The sequence below is a fragment of the Bos taurus genome, chromosome 2 (genome assembly GCF_002263795.3).
Source record: "Bos taurus isolate L1 Dominette 01449 registration number 42190680 breed Hereford chromosome 2, ARS-UCD2.0, whole genome shotgun sequence".
Lineage (NCBI taxonomy): Eukaryota > Metazoa > Chordata > Mammalia > Artiodactyla > Bovidae > Bos > Bos taurus.
Window position 1 is genome coordinate 18,164,231 of NC_037329.1, and position 17,093 is coordinate 18,181,323.

Consider the following 17,093-nt stretch of genomic DNA (forward strand, 5'->3'; position numbering starts at 1 on the left):
TGTTATCATTTTTTCCTTTTTCTTTCAGTAGCCTCTTTTGTTGTACAGTTTACAAGAATACTTGTTTTCTTTCCTTTCTTAAACTCTTTGATCAATCTCTGTACCTGGCACTATGGTCCAATCTTAATCCACTCCGTCTCCAAACCCACATTTTTTGTTTGTTTCACAGTTTTGTTTGTTTGTTTAACATGGTAAAACTAGTAGTTATTAAATAAACACAGAACTATAACTTTGTGAATAAAATGTAATTATATTTATAATCATTGAATGATGGTAGACAATTCAGAATAAGTAGAAGAGAGGTAATTCATGTTTATTTCTTATTTCATTTAGGACTCCAGTCTTAAAGAAAGGAGCTGGGGAAGAAGAGGAAATTGATATCATGGAACTTCTCAAAAATGTTGATCCAAAAGAATACGAAAAATATGCCCGCATGTATGGAATCACTGATTTCCGGGGTCTTCTTCAAGCATTTGAACTGCTAAAGCAAACTGAAGGAGAAGAGACACATAGATTGGTATGCTCTTTTGTGTATAGTATAATCTCTAAAAATTCACACTTGAAACATCTAGCTTACACCTTTTGAATTTCCAGACCCTACAATTGTATAATATCTTAATATAACCTAAGCAGCATCAAGAATGGAAGCTGAAAAAAAAAACAAAAAAAAAAGAATGGAAGCTGAATATAATCATCCATCTTCTAATTCAAAATATTTTCCATATGTAATAATTCTACTGTTTTCTCCTTAGGAAATTGAAGAAATAGAGAAGTCAGAGAAGGACGAGAAGGAATTTGAGGAACTTGTATCATTTATTCAGCAAAGACTGTCACAGACAGAGGTAAAATGAATCATGCTGATGACAAAATGAACAAATTATTGGAAATTACAAGGGAAGGAGTGACTAATGCATTTTAATTTTTTATTCTCCTAGCCTGTCACTCTGATCAAGGACATTGAAAATCAGACAGTTTTGAAAGATAATGATGCTGTGTTTGAAATTGACATTAAGATTAATTATCCAGAAATCAAGCTTTCATGGTACAAAGGAACTGAAAAACTGGAACCCAGTGATAAGTTTGAAATAAGCATTGATGGTGATCGACATACACTCAGAGTCAAAAACTGTCAACTTAAAGATCAGGGCAATTACAGATTGGTGTGTGGTCCACACATTGCTAGTGCTAAACTAACTGTAATTGGTAAGTAAAAAGAGTTTTATTATTAAAAAAAAAACTGATGAGATGAATTTACTTTTGAATGCATCACATGTGATATCAAACAAAATATGTACTGTATTATACCCACAGAGCCTGCCTGGGAACGGCATCTTCAGGATGTAACTTTGAAAGAAGGCCAGACTTGTACCATGACCTGCCAGTTTTCAGTGCCAAATGTAAGATCTGAATGGTTCAGAAATGGCAGAATCCTTAAACCCCAAGGTCGATACAAAACAGAAGTGGAGCACAAAGTCCATAAGCTGACCATTGCAGATGTGCGAGCAGAGGACCAGGGTCGATACACCTGCAAACACGAAGACCTCGAAACTTCAGCAGAGCTCAGAATTGAAGGTGGGTGAAAGAGTATGGCTGGAGTGACCACAGCATGAGTCAGAGGCAAATACTAAGCACAACCCCTGCAGCCTTGCCTCTCACGTGCCTAAAGTGCTTGTGCAATCCCATTTCCCAACACACTCACAGCAAACCATGCACTCATGTCTCAAAGTCTATACAAAATCAAAAGGGAAGTATTTCCATATGTGCCGATTCATTTTTATAGCTGGTTTGGACCAGTAGATTTCAATCTAAACAATGACACGACTTTCTAACAGTTATTTCTGATAAATTTCATGATTTCTTCTAAATTCAATTTTTTGCAATTCTACTAAATGCCATAAATCTCACGTCTCTGATTTTGAATCCTAGAAATAAATCTTAGAGAAAGGACCAGATTTCATGGCTATATGTCTTCACTAGGAGATGACATTTTGTTTATAGGCATCAGTTTGACTCTATCTGTATGAAACTGTATAGATAGAATTAATAATATATGTGATATGTGATTAGCACTTATTTTTCAAAAACAGTTATTTCACATGAAGATCACATTCCAACCTTCTGAATCTCTGAAATGAAATGGAATGTCAAGATTTAGAAGCAAAGAGTTTTCTTTCCTAAAGACCTACAGCTTTGGACTGTATTCAGCAACATTTGGCTCTAAGGATGGGCTCTACTTCCAGGCATTGCTACCCATTTATAGCTGCTGAAATAACAACTTATGTGCCTTCTTATTTACATAAGCATTTCAAAATCTCTGACTTGCTTTACAGTGGATATCAAGGTCTGGTTGTATTTTAAAATTCAGAAATTTTTAATAGTTTTCCATTTAAAAGTTGAAACCACTTATTTTTAAAATAATTGCCTATTTTTTATATGATCCTTCAAAAAAAAAAAAAAAAGCTCACCAGACTATGTATGATATCTAAGCTGCTCACAATGCTGTGACACACTGAATTCCACATGAAATTTTGCCGGAGGATCTCCACTCCAGCCCCATCTCCTCCTGTACACCTTGCCATTTGCAAGGGGTGGACTCCATGCCTGCCCACTGGTGCTTGCAAAGCAGGTTTCAGAACTCTTCAAAATGAATCCTGTGAAACTTAGAAGAGCAGATTTCCTATTGAGTTTAAAATTATTTCACAAGAAAAGTTATAAAGGTCGCGTAATAAACAGTTCTAGAACCTGAAAGGCAGAATTCTTTTACAGAGGAAAGAATTTCAAAAGGGAATAAAGTGTATAGTAAGATGAAGTTTATGTTCCCTTTCTTTTGAAGCCCCCATTTCACTAGCATCTTTAAGTTTTATTCTGGATTATAAGCACCTTGACTATTTTCTTCATGTGAATATTATAAGGACTTGCAGAATTCCTTTACTTTTCCACATTAATCTTACAAGAGTACACTTAAATATTGAGTTAATTTTTTGGTACTGATGCAAAGAAGTGTACTTTCTTCTTGTTTTATATTTTCAGCCCCTTTCAGCTATTCTCCAATCAGATAAAAAGATAAGACACTTTGAACATCTGAGGGAAAAGCACAGTGAAAGAAATTCCTCCCAAACTAAATTTGAACTCTTTTTTATTTAAACAGCTGAACCGATTCAGTTTACAAAGCGCATACAGAACATTGTTGTGAGCGAACACCAGTCTGCCACCTTCGAATGTGAGGTGTCCTTCGATGACGCCATCGTAACTTGGTACAAAGGACCGACGGAACTGACCGAGAGCCAGAAATACAACTTCAGGAACGATGGGCGCTGCCATTATATGACCATCCACAACGTGACCCCAGATGATGAAGGTGACTTAATTGACAGTGTCCCTGTGGATATATAATTTAAGCTTTTCCTGTTTTATGTATTTCTTCTCTAGTTTACGCTTATACTCTATGACTCTGTCTAGGGTAGTTTCCTAGGAAAGAAAAATATAAATGAATACTATGTTTAAACAAAGAAGTGTTGTTTGCAAACATATCAGAACACACAGTTTTCATCATCTTTTTCCCTTAGGTGTCTATTCAGTAATTGCTCGACTGGAGCCCAGAGGTGAAGCGAGAAGCACCGCAGAGCTGTACTTGACAACCAAAGGTCAGAAAACACCCCATTCAAATCACACTGCGGTTCTGGCGACAAAGTAACCTGCCAAGACAATTCTATTAAATTTTTTAATACATCATTTTTTTTATTTTACAGAAATAAAACTTGAGATGAAGCCTCCTGGTAAGTTAAAAAAAAAAAAAAGAAAATCAATCCTTGCTTACAATACATTCAGTGTAATTTTGTAAGTGATAGAAGCCAAACTAATATAAAATATTATTCAGTAAAATTATCATCAGGAAAATAATACCAACGTTAGGCTTTATGAGTTTGGGAAATTAGAGGTAATGAGGTCACATTCAGCTGACTTCTAGGATCAGGTCAAACAATGTGGCCATAGAACAAAACAGATTGTCACAGAGAATGAATTTGCATGTGTCACTGCTTACAGAAGAATCTTAATATCTTTGATTCTATATTTTAGATTCTGCTGTTGGAAATGCCTAACAACCAAACACATCTTAGTTGTCTAATAAATATCTGAGCTTTCAGTCTTTTGGTTCTTATCATTATTAAATGTCTCTTTTCAGATATTCCTGACTCCAGAGTTCCAATTCCAACCATGCCAATCAGAGCAATACCACCAGAAGGTAAGAAAGACCCAGAACCACCACCCCCACCCCCAGCCCCGGTCTTGAATATGGTAGCAGCAATATGCTACCACTGGGCTTCCCTGTGGCTCAGCGGAATCCACCTGCAATGCAGGAGATGCACGTTTGATCCCTGGATTGGGAATACTTCCCAGAGGAGAGAATGTCAATCCATTCCAGTATTCTTGCCTGGAAAATCGCATGAACAGAGGAGCCTGTCGGGCTACAGTCCACAGGGTCACAACAGTCAGACACGACTTAGCATGAGACAAACAAAAAAGAAGCAATGTACTGCCTACCACTAGAAAGTTACCAGTGCCAAACCATAGTATCCTTCTACTTTATCTTCTTCACGGTGTAATTAAAAATCAAAGCAAAAGAGTAGTTGCAATTATAAATAGATGCTATTTTTATGTGGTCTGACTATTGAACTGCTACTATACCACCTTTGAAGAACTGAAAGAAATGCATGAGACTTTTCATTGTATTTCACACAAAATGAGAAACCAAACCATGTTACTTATGATGGCATTTATTTTTTTAGAAATTCCTCCTACGGCTGTTCCTCCCATCCCTCTTTTGCTACCATTACCTGAAGAAAAGAAACCACCAGAAAAACGTGTTGAAGGTATTATATGTTAGCTACCTAAATGCCAGAATATAGGATTTAATTATTGAATATACAGACCTGGAAAATGTTGTTTAGTGCAACTTGTTGGCCCTCTAGTGGTCAGCAGGTTGGATTGCCTTTCAAAATGTAAGTTACATGATTTTAGTATTAATTAAATGTGTTGGATATGTGCCTAAAAGTCTGAAAATAATTAGAAAAAAATATTTTTAAAAAATCACTTAAGCATTAAGTATTCTTGCCAGTATTCTTGCCTGGAGAATCCCATAGACAGAGGAGCCTGGCAGGCTACAGTCAGTCCATGGGGTCGCAAGAGTCGGACACGACTTAGTGCACTGTCTAAGCATTAATAACAAGCTGATTTCCCATTTCATATTTTCCTAACTACTCTGTATAGCAATAAAATAATAAAATCAAATCCTAGTGAAACTTATAGAAATAAAAAATGCTAGTGTATAGTCAGGTTTAAAATTGTGTTTTTCCTCAATTACACTGTTAACTACTCCTTAAAATTCACTATTTCATTATAAAATATGAGTGAGAATATCTTTGATTTTTTTTTTTCTAAAGCTAAGGAAAGAGCTCTCCAATAAACTCTTGAGTGTGTCAGGGAATTGTCCCTCTTAAATAGTTCAGTAGATAAATTGTACTGTTTGTGCCTGGAACCTTCTCAACTAATTAATCAACAGAGTGCCTGGACTTTCTAGAGTTCTGAGGAGTTCAGAACTGTTGTCAGAATTCTCCCAGCAACATCAGGAAAAAATTCTGCATGTCAAGGTCACATTTTCCCAAAGTCAAGCCTCCAGGCTAATCCACTAATAGCCATTACAATTGGTGTCAAAAGCTTGAGAAAATTTTCAGCTAGCCTTAGGGGAAATCTAGTTAAAAGACAAAAAAATAAAAAACACTTCTAGTTTTATGATTAAACTATCTCAATAACAAAGCAAAGTATTTTTATAACTTACATAAACTTAGTTAACTATATTTCATCTACTTTCTGATAGTAAAAATGAGCAAGAATCAAATACCAAAAAATAGATTTCTGCTTATATTAGTTGTCAGGAATAATAATTCATCTCAATGAGTGATTTATGCTTTGAGCACTACTGTCAACACGACTAAGTACCCACTGGGAAACTTGAGAAATTAAATCACATTTAAAAAATTCAAAACAGTGTCATTATTCACGAATACTAGGAGCCATAATCAAGTTATGATCTGGGGCCAGGATCAAGGTATATGTTAGCATTAACAAAAGAAAATTACCACGATATAGCGTAGGTGGAACTTTAATGTTACTAATTCACTTGTTATTCTTATTCCTGACAAATTTAAAGCAGTCTTACCTAAGTGAAACAAAGATGAAATAGTGTACCTTTTCTATACATGACATCACCTGGGTTTGCCCTGGATGTTTCAAAAACTTGAAGCAGGCATAAAATCAGTGTGGGCTTCCTGGTGGCTCAGATGGTAAAGAATCTGCCTGCAATGCAGGAGACCGGGGTTCAATCCCTGGGCTGGGAAGATCTTCAGGGGGAAGATCCCCTGGAGAAGGAATTGGCAACCCACTCCATTACTCTTGCCTGGAGTATTCCATGGACAGAACAGCCTGGTGGGCTACAGTTCATGGGATCACAATCAGACATGACTTTCACTTTCACTTACATATTCTTTCTCCTTCCCCCCAAATTTTTCTACTTTCTAGTCCAAAATCTTTCTGAAACAGGCATCTTACAATAATGTACAGAGTCTCTTGTTATCATCCAAGCATATGGAAAAAATAAATATCAGTAAGCCTCCCAGTCTCCTGAAAACATTTTAGTAAAATTTACATCTGACATCTTATTTTTTAGTGACCAAAAAAGCTGTGAAGAAAGATGCTAAAAAGGTTGTCGCAAAGCCCAAGGAAGAGGCACCGCCACCTAAAGGTATTATGATTTATCAAAATTCCAAGAATTCCCTGGCAGTCTAATAGTTAGGGCTTGGCACTTTCAGTGCTGCGGGCCAGGTTCAATCCCTGGTCGGGAAAGTAAGATCCTGCGAGCTGCACAGCACCACCCGACCCCACCCCCCAAAATTCAGTCTTTCAGCTTTTCTCTTAGTTAAAAAAATTTAAGTCCAGATAGGGAAGGACAGAGGAAGATTAAGAGTGTGACTTTATAAAATAGTACCTCTTCATTTACTCACCCTCACAGTCTTCTTTGACTCACTCCTCACCTTCTCTTTCTCAACTTTATTTTCCCATTTTTTTTCCTCCCCTGTCCTCCTTTGCCTGTGTCTGCCCTTGACACCCAATGGCCACACCAGAGAGTTCTTATTATCTCTGGATGGTGATTTAAAGAAGGCACTGCCCTCTGGTCCAACATTTGGTCTTACTCTAGTCACTCAAATAGAATGTTTTAAAGGGCTGGTGCTAGCTTTGAGTGGTTGCTCCAGACCAGTTCAGCATCTTTCTGGGTTCAGCTGAGCTAAATGTCAATACCCACAGAAGAAAAATACTTTTTACAGGGGCATCAATTTACCTACCTTAAGTTTTTGTTGTAACTTGGGAAATTTTTAGAAAGAAAAATAGATAGCTAAATTTATGCAAACAGTTTTATCCATCTGGCTAAGATTAGAGTGCAGCAAACTCCTAAAAAGAAGGAAAACTCAGGAGCACAGGGTACCCCTTCACTGAGACTTTTTTCTGAGTGGTCATTTATGAAGTGTAATACAATAAGGAGAAGCTCAAAAGCCATGGATAGTTCCTGAACTTTATCATTAATCCCTGAAAAAAATTATTTTCTTTTAGCATTATGTTTCAGCATCAGACATACTGAATATTCTCTTTATGTTTCATATTAATTGAAATTGTTTTAAATCAATCTAAGCTAGAAAAAAAGTTTTACCCTTCTCATATTTTCGTTTGCATGGCATTGCAGACCATTTCTGGTGAGCAAATTTGCATCTTATAAAAGCATTTGGTATACAAATAGTTTTCACAGATCATACAAATGACTAACAAGGGTATATAGGATTAGTAAGCATTAAAAAATGCATAATCTGAAAATAAACTTGTATTTTATGTTTTCAAAGTTATAGAGGTTCCCAAGAAGCCACCACGTCCTACTGCCTTAATTCCAGCAGAAGGTAAATGAAATTATTAAATATTCTATTTCTTGCTGAGATTTTTATCCCCGCATTGTATTCTTATGTACTAGGCTTCCAACTTATTATAAAATTGCAGTCTCCTCTGCTACAGTAAAATTAGCAGTAGAAATAATGGCTATTTTATATTGGTCAAATTCCAGGAGAGAAACCTTGGCAGATGTTTATGTAGCCTCTTTGCAGTAGACACAGGGAAAGAAGTGGTTAGGGCTAGAAAGGAGGGATCACCTCTTACTATTTCAGCTGTAGCTAACACAGATATTAAGGATCATATGAATAATGTTAGCCTTAGTATTTTTAAAGTTGTCATACAAAAGAAATTAATTGATTTAGTTACAGAATTTCAAATATTATCTTTATTAAACTGACTAAAGAGTTATATTCAATATTAAAAAATGTACCTTTACAATTAGTACTGTTTTTGAAAGAAGAATTGGAATTGTAAGTAGCTGCAGAAATATTAAATATAAATTCCATATAATGATCAAAGATTAAGATATTCCATGGGAAAAAAAGCTAAGAGTTTTACAAATTGGAGCTCCCACAAAACAATGGAAGATGTGTTCATTTAAGAATATTTACTGAATGCCATTTTGTACACATGGGAAGAATTCTCAGATTAAGAGTAGACTGTCTCTTGTCCCTCCTGATCGTGTTCCATAATCAACAAAAATTTAAGCAGCACCACAACACAAAGAAAACATAAATAATCAAATTGATGCTAAAATCCGAGATGCTGATATTGCTAAATGACATCGACTTTGTTTAGTGAAGTAATTTGTGTGGATATAATTAATATGCTAATCTTTTCTTTTTAAATTTATTTTAGCACCTGAAATTATTGATGTATCCTCCAAGGCTGAAGAAGTGAAAATAACGACCATAACCAGAAAGAAAGAGGTTCAGAAAGAAAAAGAAGCTGTGTATGAGAGAAAGCAAGCAGTCTACGAGGAGAAGAAAGTTTACATAGAATCTTTGGAAGAACCTTACGATGAGCTAGAGGTGGAAACGTATACGGAGCCATATGAAGAACCTTATTATGAGGAACCAGAGGAAGATTACGAAGAGACCCAGGTAGAAGCTAAGAGGGAAGTTCATGAGGAATGGGAAGAAGATTTTGAAGAAGGGCAAGAATACTATGAAAGGGAGGAAGGTTATGACGAAGGAGAGGAAGAGTGGGAGGAGACTTACCAAGAGAGAGAAGTCGTCCAAGTTCAAAAGGAGGTTTATGAAGGTATGTATCAGTTGGGTGATTTATTTTTCTCTTTTCCTCATTGTTGCTCAGTTCTATTTTCAAGGTTATTAACCTGATTCGTAATGAATATGAAATAGATGAAAAGACCGTTTCCATTTTTAAAGTTAGAAATCTCTAGAATCTTTAAAGAATTATTTTCTTCAGAGTTACTTTCATGCTTTGTTATTGTAAATTGAATCATTTAGTCCTGTTACTAAGACTGAATTCCAAGTGCTCTTTTCTAGTGTGGAAGTTCAAGTTTTAGTTTTACTACCTTGCTATCTCTGCTTGATCTTGCTTCTAAATCTGGCCTGAGTAATCCTGTTAGCAATAAAGATCCCAAATGCAATAATTTACACAGTTGTATATTATTCTTAATTTACATCATTTGCAAACTGATACAATTTATTAGAATTTACGTATTCAACCACTCCTTTTTATTACTGTTTTTGTTAAAGAATCACGTGAGAGGAAAATTCCAGCAAAAGTACCTGAAAAGAAAGAACTTCCACCTCCTAAAGGTATGTAATTGGAATTATTTAAATAGATCATATCATCAACACCATGATCATGGCTTGCTGGGCAAAGATGTATGAATCACAAGTTTAATCCAATAGACACAACTTCTTCTCGAAGCTTCATTGTATCAATGATTTTTTTCTAAGAATATCTACCTACTTCATTTAATGTAAACATAAAAAAGATGATAAACAGATTGTTGTGGTAAGCATAAAATAAAGCCAAAATACTTGAAGTACAGAAGCTTGTACTTGAAGTTCAGTGCAACAAACTTATCTCTCTCTCTAAAAATGAAAGAAGAAGAGAGACTATTTTAATAGAAATTCTAAAAGTACTGCAATTTTTTTAAAATGCTTACAGTTGTAAAGAAGCCTGTAGTTGAAAAAATTGAAAAGACTTCTCGAAGAATGGAGGAAGAAAAAGTTCAAGTCACCAAAGGTATTATTATTATTTAAAACATTTCATGCTTCTGGGTAGTAGCTGAATTGGTGATTTTTTTTTCCCCACCACATTATATTTTTTATACCTTCCAAATATTCCATTGTTGTTATTCAGTCACTAAGTCATGTCTGACTCTTTGTGAACCCATGAACTGCAACAGACCAGGCTTCCCTGTCCTTCACTATCTCCCAGAGTTTGCTCAAATTCATGTCCATTGAGTCGATGATGCCATCCAACCACCTAATCCTCTCTTGCCCCCTTCTGCTTTTGCCTTCAATCTTTCCCAGCATCAGGGTCTTTTCCATTGAGTCGGCTCTTCGCATAGGTGGCCAAAAGTATTGGAGCTTCAGTTTCAGCATCAATCCTTTCAATGAATATCCATTACGTACATCTATTTTTCAAAAAAAATTTTCTCTGTAAATGGGAAGGAATTTGACTTCAAAAAACTGATAATAAAACATTTCAAGTACCATGTACACAAGTAATTGTTTACTAATATATAGTCACATGTTAGTTATTTATATAGTCCTCTAAATTAAGATTTTTAAAATTTTGTGCAAAACAATATTCTTCACAATACAAATATATTTGTACATATTTTTTAAGTACCTGAAGTTTCAAAGAAGATTGTTCCACAAAAACCTTCTCGGACTCCAGTGCAGGAAGAAATTATTGAAGTGAAAGGTATACATCTTTGTCTTTCAGCTACAAATTTTAAACATTTTTATTTATGTGTATGGATATGTGTACATATATTACTGAACAGTACACAAATATGAAATCACCAAAATAAATACATGTTATATATTATATAATATACATTTTATGTTGCACATTTATATAATTTATGTAAATAATAACTTTGTTTTTAGTTTCACTCTAAAATTGCATAATTTCCTAATTAAGGAAGGATTTGTGTTTAATCAGTAGTTCTCTAACTTTACTTTGCAGTGTTTTCTATTACATATAATATTCCCATCCTCTCATTTATGTAAATAAGCCCTAATGGCTTTGGGAAAACACCGCATCACATGTGAAGAAGTTGTCTCTATTTGATTCCAATTTAATAGTATTTGATAAAGGCTGCATGGTTGTTTGTCCCTATAGATCAAAACGTGATTTGTTTCCTCGTCAATACTGAATTTGTTCTTAAGCTATCACATTAACCCACTCATTCTGCAACTAAAAACTTAAATATAGTATCCACGCCATGTATTTGATGTCTTTTCCTGGAAAAAGAAATACTAATGTGAAATACTCTCTTTGAAGTACCTGCTGTACACACAAAGAAGATGGTTATTTCAGAAGAAAAGATGTTCTTTGCTGCTCACACAGAGGAGGAGGAGGAGGTGTCAGTCACAGGTACAAGGCAAATTTGAATATGGGGCTCAATTGGAAGGGCTTCAGATGGATTTTTATCTCTCTTCTTATCTAATCTGTGTTCATGTAGATATTTCTATCTCCTTGTGAATCTTTGTCATCTTTTCATTTCAGTTGTCTGTTTTAATTCATATTTCAATATTCTTTGTAAATTGCAATATCACCTACAGTACGGCATACCAGGAACTAAAATGTACATTTTTTTTAAAGTCCCTGAGGTACAAAAGAAAACTGTTACCGAAGAGAAAGTTCATGTTGCTGTTTCCAAAAAGATTGAACCTCCACCCAAAGGTATTAGTGATTTATTCCAAGTTTAAAATCCTTTAAAAGTGTCAAAGTAACATTTTTTAAAAGTTCCAAATATCTGAATCTGTTACTATTAAATAATAGATTTAGTCACAGTCCACAGACCTACAGCCACTATATACAAAGGAAATCATAGGCAGGTGAGAAGACCCATGAGGAGGATACTAGAGGAAAGAATGACAATTCACAGCAGCTCTGTTTCCCACTTCACTAAGCTTATGATCCAGTGACCAACCATTTAGAAATAGAAATACAGTGTCCTGGAGCAAGCTCCTACCAGCTCACGAGAGCTGATGTTAAGTTTTCAGGAATTTGCTACCCAGCATTTAACACCTCCATGATTAAAAAATTATATAAAATTAAATAAATTATATTTAAAACTATGGTAATAAATGCTCAAAACTCATTAGTTCCCCCTTTTACTATGACTATGTTTCCGAGGTTATGTGGATTGCCTCTGAGTTGTGAAAATACTGGATCATTTTGCACTACTTCCTGTCCCTTCCAAACTCCATGACAGTGACATCATTATCAGTAGCCAGGATGCATGTATTTGCACCACCATGAAAATTGGAACTTGGAAACTGATCCAGACTACAAATTAGGGCTCCCGTCCCCGCCACCACTGACCCTCTTCTATGCCCAGGCAAAATGTTAAACATTTAGGATACAAACATTATTTAAGATAATTGAATGCAATTGTTCTAGTGCAGTGACTTTATAAAAGTAAAATTTCTAAAACTGGTGTCTGAGAAACTGGCCCTCATACCTCTGAGGAAGGGGCATTCCAACCTGTTTCTGGGAAAGAAGAGATTCCATAGGTAAAAGTGAGTGACAGGCACATTTTCTAACTAGCCCCTAGCCCATTGCCCCTAACCCTTGATTATGACACATAATTTTGTTGCCTTCAATTGGTGTAAAACCAGAATATATTTTCTTTAAGCCTCAGAACAATATATGCCTTGTCAAAATGCACAGTTTCTCAAAAACAACCCATTTTTTTTGAAGTCCCTGAGCCACCCAAGAAACCAGAAGAAGTGGTCCCTGTTCCTGTTCCTAAAAAGGTGGAGCCCCCACCAGCCAAAGGTAGAATCACGTTTTTGAAAAATATTTGTAGTGTCTATCTTCTTATAGCTTTTTCTGTTGGATCTGTGTGTTAATGAGATAGCATCTGTAAACCAGTTGTAATATAGTTTAATCCTGTGTATATTGATTTCTTTAATTTGTGGTATATGTTATACAAATGTCAGTAACACTTTTAGACTCCAGACCATGCTAATTTGGTCTTTGTCAACTTCATGTAATATATGTAATGTCTCTACGGTATCATACTTAGCATGTATTTTCATCACAGGTAGAGAGAATTAAATTACTTCCTAAATTCTTTCACTCTTACTGAGGATTTATGATTTAACGTAGTCTTAAGTGTCTCAGAAGGAGACTAGAGTTCTCAATATTGTTTCAACAATCGTGTCTTTCAAGTTCCTGAAGTTCCCAAGAAACCTGTGCCAGAGGAGAAAAAGCCAGTTCCCGTGCCCAAGAAGGAGCCTGCTGCTCCCCCAAAAGGTACACCAGACCTGATCACAGGCTGCCCCTTTGCTCCAAATGCCAGTGCTTCGTTTTACACAGTCTTCGTACTTACTTTGCCGTCTCTCTGGTGTCTTTGATGTCCCTAGTGTTTTTCGTTTGTTTGTCAGCTTTGGGGCTCTACTCTTGACATACATTATTTATGATACTGAACGACAGAAGTCACTTTTAAAAAGTAGCTATATCACACTGCTGTCTTAAATTTTTAACATCTTCCCTTAGAGAAAGAAAAAGTATTTGTGAAATTCATTTTCTACAGGGCATGTTTCTAGGAAAAGCTCTTTCACTCCTCAGCTATGTGACCATTTCTTAATTAAAAAAAAAAACAAAAAAACACTTTCATGAGTTATGACAAGATAAAGATTAATAGGAGGGAGTTTGGTAGAACTGAATGTTAACTAGGTAAAGATGTTGCTGTGTTACTGGTAACAGCCACTCTTCTGAAAAGTCAATAAGGCCTACTCTTAAATAATTGGAAGCATCAACTCTGGGCAGTTACTTTCACCATATTTCTCTAGACATTAATTGAGCATAGGCACTTGCCACAAATGTTGCAATTATCTAATTAGTGAGTGAAGGGATCTTGCATACATGTGTGTTTGGATTGAAATGTGTTAATTCTGGCTTTGATTTTGGATTTGGTTGGCGTTGGGGGTTTTAGTGATGGACACTATTTTATGGAGGTGAGGAAGCAACAAAACTGCACACATCTGGTCAGTTACAGAGATCCAGTATCACCCAGCTTGGAAGAAAGCAGGCTCACACATTTTATGTAGTGTTCTCTTTTGCCTGATTTCTCAATTTTCCATTTTCTTCCTGAATCAAGTCTGCTTCTCTGTTTCTCAAACTCTTGGCTGTTTCAGCATCCTGGGGGCAGGAGAGGTATTCTTTTTTTTTTTTTTAATTGAAGTATAGTTGATGCACAATACTATATAACTTTCAGGTGTACTATAAAGTGGTTCACAATTCTTAAAGGTTATACTCCATTTATAGTTGTTATGGAATATTGGCTGTATTCCCTGGGTTGTGCACTGTATCGTCGTAGCTTATTTTATATATAATAGTCTGTATCTCTTAATCCCTACCCCCTATTGCCCCTGCCTTCTTCCCTCGCCCCACTGGTGACCACTAACTTGTTCTCTATATCTGTGAGTTTGTTTCTTTTTTGCTGTGTTCACTATCTTGTTTTTTAGATTCTACATATAAGTGATATCATACAGTACTCATTGCTCTCTGACATTTCATTTGGCATAATACCCTCCAAGTTCATCCACGTTTTTAAATGACAACATTTCATTCTTTCTTTTATGGCTGAGTAGCATTCCATTGTAAAAATATACCACATCTTTATTCATTCATCTAGAGATGGACACTTAAATTGTTTCGCTATCTTAACATTATAATTCTGCTATAAACATTGAGGTGCATGTATCTTTTCAAGTTAGTATGTTTGTTTCTTTATAGTCTTTTTTTTTTTTAACCAAATGAACGCTTCAGTGTCATATTGAGAGGACTAGCCTAGCACAAGAGTGTTTCCTGAGTTTTGTAAATACTACAGGTGCACAAGCAAATTAAAAAAAAAAAAAACCCAGAAGAGAAATAGAAAAAATTAATAATGATATATATACAACCATTCTAATGACTTATTGGTCTAAGATGTGAAGATGTTAGTCACTCAGTCGTGTCTGACTCTGCAACCCCATGGACTGTAACCTGCCAGGCTCCTCTGTCCGTGGAATTCTCCAGGCAAGAATGCTGGAGTGGGTTGCCATGCCCTTCTCCAAGTCTAAGATAGTCTTGGGTAAAATATACTCAAAATATATACATTGTTACAGGTTCCAGTTCTCAATACAAAGCATAAAGAGATTTTTCTGTATACTGTATCCGTACTCTATATTGTTTCTGTAATTACTGATTTTTTATCAAAAGTATACCAATATATAAAGAATAAATTGTGTATACATACTTCTGTGTATATAACTCTCCTTTTTAGTTGCCTAAATGTCTCTGTAATATCACATAAGACATTTATCATAGCCTTTAGAACACTGTATCATGGCCTTTAGAACACTGTATTTTAATTTTTTGCATTATTTTGCCTATACATAAAAAAATCTATAACAGCATTAATGAACTACATAAAGATTTGTGTTCATGCTTATATCCATTCATGAAAGTGATATGTATCTGAACTAACATTGTATTTTAACACCTTTAAGTTCCAGAGGTGCCCAAAAAACCTGTTCCTGAAGAAAAGGTTCCTGTTCCCATTGCAAAGAAGAAGGAAGCTCCACCAGCTAAAGGTACAGTGACTTGCTTAGTAAGGAAGCGCTATCTTTATGTCTTGAGTATAAAACATTTTTGTGTTTAATTATCTGTTCATTTAGTTTAATTCAAAATGAATGTTTTATGGTGTAAGAATTCAACAACATTGTCTGTCTACCTGCCTACTTTCTTACAAAATAACTGTGCATAAGCTACTTTGGAAAATTCAAAAGGCAACTCTAAAAATTAATGTCTTTTCAAGTTCCTGAAGTACAGAAGAGGGTTGTCACAGAAGAAAAAATAACCATTGTCACTGAAAGAGAGGAATCTCCACCACCAGCAGGTACCCCATCCCGTCTCCATGAAAGAAATGTGTCTTTTCTTCAGGCTTCTTTAGTTGCATGTCTTCATTAGTGGGCCTGCCAGTTCTATGTTGCTCATTTTCTTTGCCTTTCTGAGAATTTTAAAATCAAATACTATCCTTTAAGTGCCAGAAATACCAAAGAAGAAACTTCCCGAAGAAAAAAGACCTGTCCCTCGGAAAGAGGAAGAAGTTCCACCACCAAAAGGTATTGTCTCTCTCTCTGTCTCTCCAAGAACCATCTTTACAATTTTATGTTCCAAGGCAAATGATGATTTTGTTAGTTCTGTGATATGTGTGGATCGTGAGTGTGTATCTGTGTTTGGTGTTGAGCTTCAGTGAAATAACACTCAAGTTCTGAAAGTGGACCATGTTTTTAAAGTACCAGCTGTGCCTAAGAAACCTGTCCCAGAGGAGAAAGTTCCCGTGCCAGTTCCAGTCGCTAAGAAAGCCCCTCCTCCTCGAGGTAGGATTTGTTTCATGCCTCTGACAAAAATCTTTGAGCCAGTGAATTCTTTTTCCTACCTGATGTCTTCTTGTACTGACCCCTTGTCTCTCTTCAGATAGAATTTCTATGTGCATATACTTGTGATACGTAACTTGTTTCCGACTGTTAGGGAGAGTGGTATACTGGGCAAGTCTTCCCCTAACTTTAGGGAGACTCTTGATTAAGACTCTTGCTTTTTAAGCTCTAATTTCAATGCTTTCTTAAAGCCGAAGTTTCTAAGAAAATGGTCATGGAAGAAAAAAGATTTGCTGCCGAAGAAAAACTATCGGTCACAGTTCCTCAGAGAGTGGAGGTCATGCGGCACGAAGGTATATAAACAGGCGTGAGGGGAGAAATGAGTTTGCGTGTGTTCCCTGCAAGTCTTTTCTTCTTGCCACATCGTTTACTTTAGAAGTTGTCCTGAGTATTGTCTGTCTATTGTAGCCTCTAAGACTGTTTTGTGTCTGCATTGGTCCTGAATCATTCTAAGAAAGT

General features: G+C 35.8%; 1 protein-coding gene across 2 annotated transcripts in view; it reads left to right on the plus strand.

Moving 5' to 3' along the window:
* TTN (titin) overlaps positions 1 to 17,093 on the plus strand; it is a 275,571-nt gene that overhangs the window by 103,015 nt on the left and 155,463 nt on the right. Inside the window, exons 101-124 of one of the 2 annotated variants that reach the window (XM_059880142.1) lie at positions 334 to 517; positions 753 to 842; positions 936 to 1,203; positions 1,312 to 1,572; positions 3,149 to 3,358; positions 3,567 to 3,644; positions 3,750 to 3,776; positions 4,184 to 4,243; positions 4,788 to 4,871; positions 6,725 to 6,799; positions 7,947 to 8,000; positions 8,848 to 9,252; positions 9,711 to 9,773; positions 10,132 to 10,209; positions 10,819 to 10,896; positions 11,482 to 11,574; positions 11,803 to 11,883; positions 12,907 to 12,984; positions 13,381 to 13,464; positions 15,705 to 15,788; positions 16,013 to 16,093; positions 16,239 to 16,319; positions 16,494 to 16,577; positions 16,826 to 16,927. In XM_059880142.1, coding sequence (XP_059736125.1) covers positions 334 to 517; positions 753 to 842; positions 936 to 1,203; positions 1,312 to 1,572; positions 3,149 to 3,358; positions 3,567 to 3,644; positions 3,750 to 3,776; positions 4,184 to 4,243; positions 4,788 to 4,871; positions 6,725 to 6,799; positions 7,947 to 8,000; positions 8,848 to 9,252; positions 9,711 to 9,773; positions 10,132 to 10,209; positions 10,819 to 10,896; positions 11,482 to 11,574; positions 11,803 to 11,883; positions 12,907 to 12,984; positions 13,381 to 13,464; positions 15,705 to 15,788; positions 16,013 to 16,093; positions 16,239 to 16,319; positions 16,494 to 16,577; positions 16,826 to 16,927 — 2,783 coding nt within the window. The remainder of the gene's footprint in view (positions 1 to 333; positions 518 to 752; positions 843 to 935; positions 1,204 to 1,311; positions 1,573 to 3,148; positions 3,359 to 3,566; positions 3,645 to 3,749; positions 3,777 to 4,183; positions 4,244 to 4,787; positions 4,872 to 6,724; positions 6,800 to 7,946; positions 8,001 to 8,847; positions 9,253 to 9,710; positions 9,774 to 10,131; positions 10,210 to 10,818; positions 10,897 to 11,481; positions 11,575 to 11,802; positions 11,884 to 12,906; positions 12,985 to 13,380; positions 13,465 to 15,704; positions 15,789 to 16,012; positions 16,094 to 16,238; positions 16,320 to 16,493; positions 16,578 to 16,825; positions 16,928 to 17,093) is intronic. The other variant, XM_024979885.2, reaches the window with a different exon arrangement.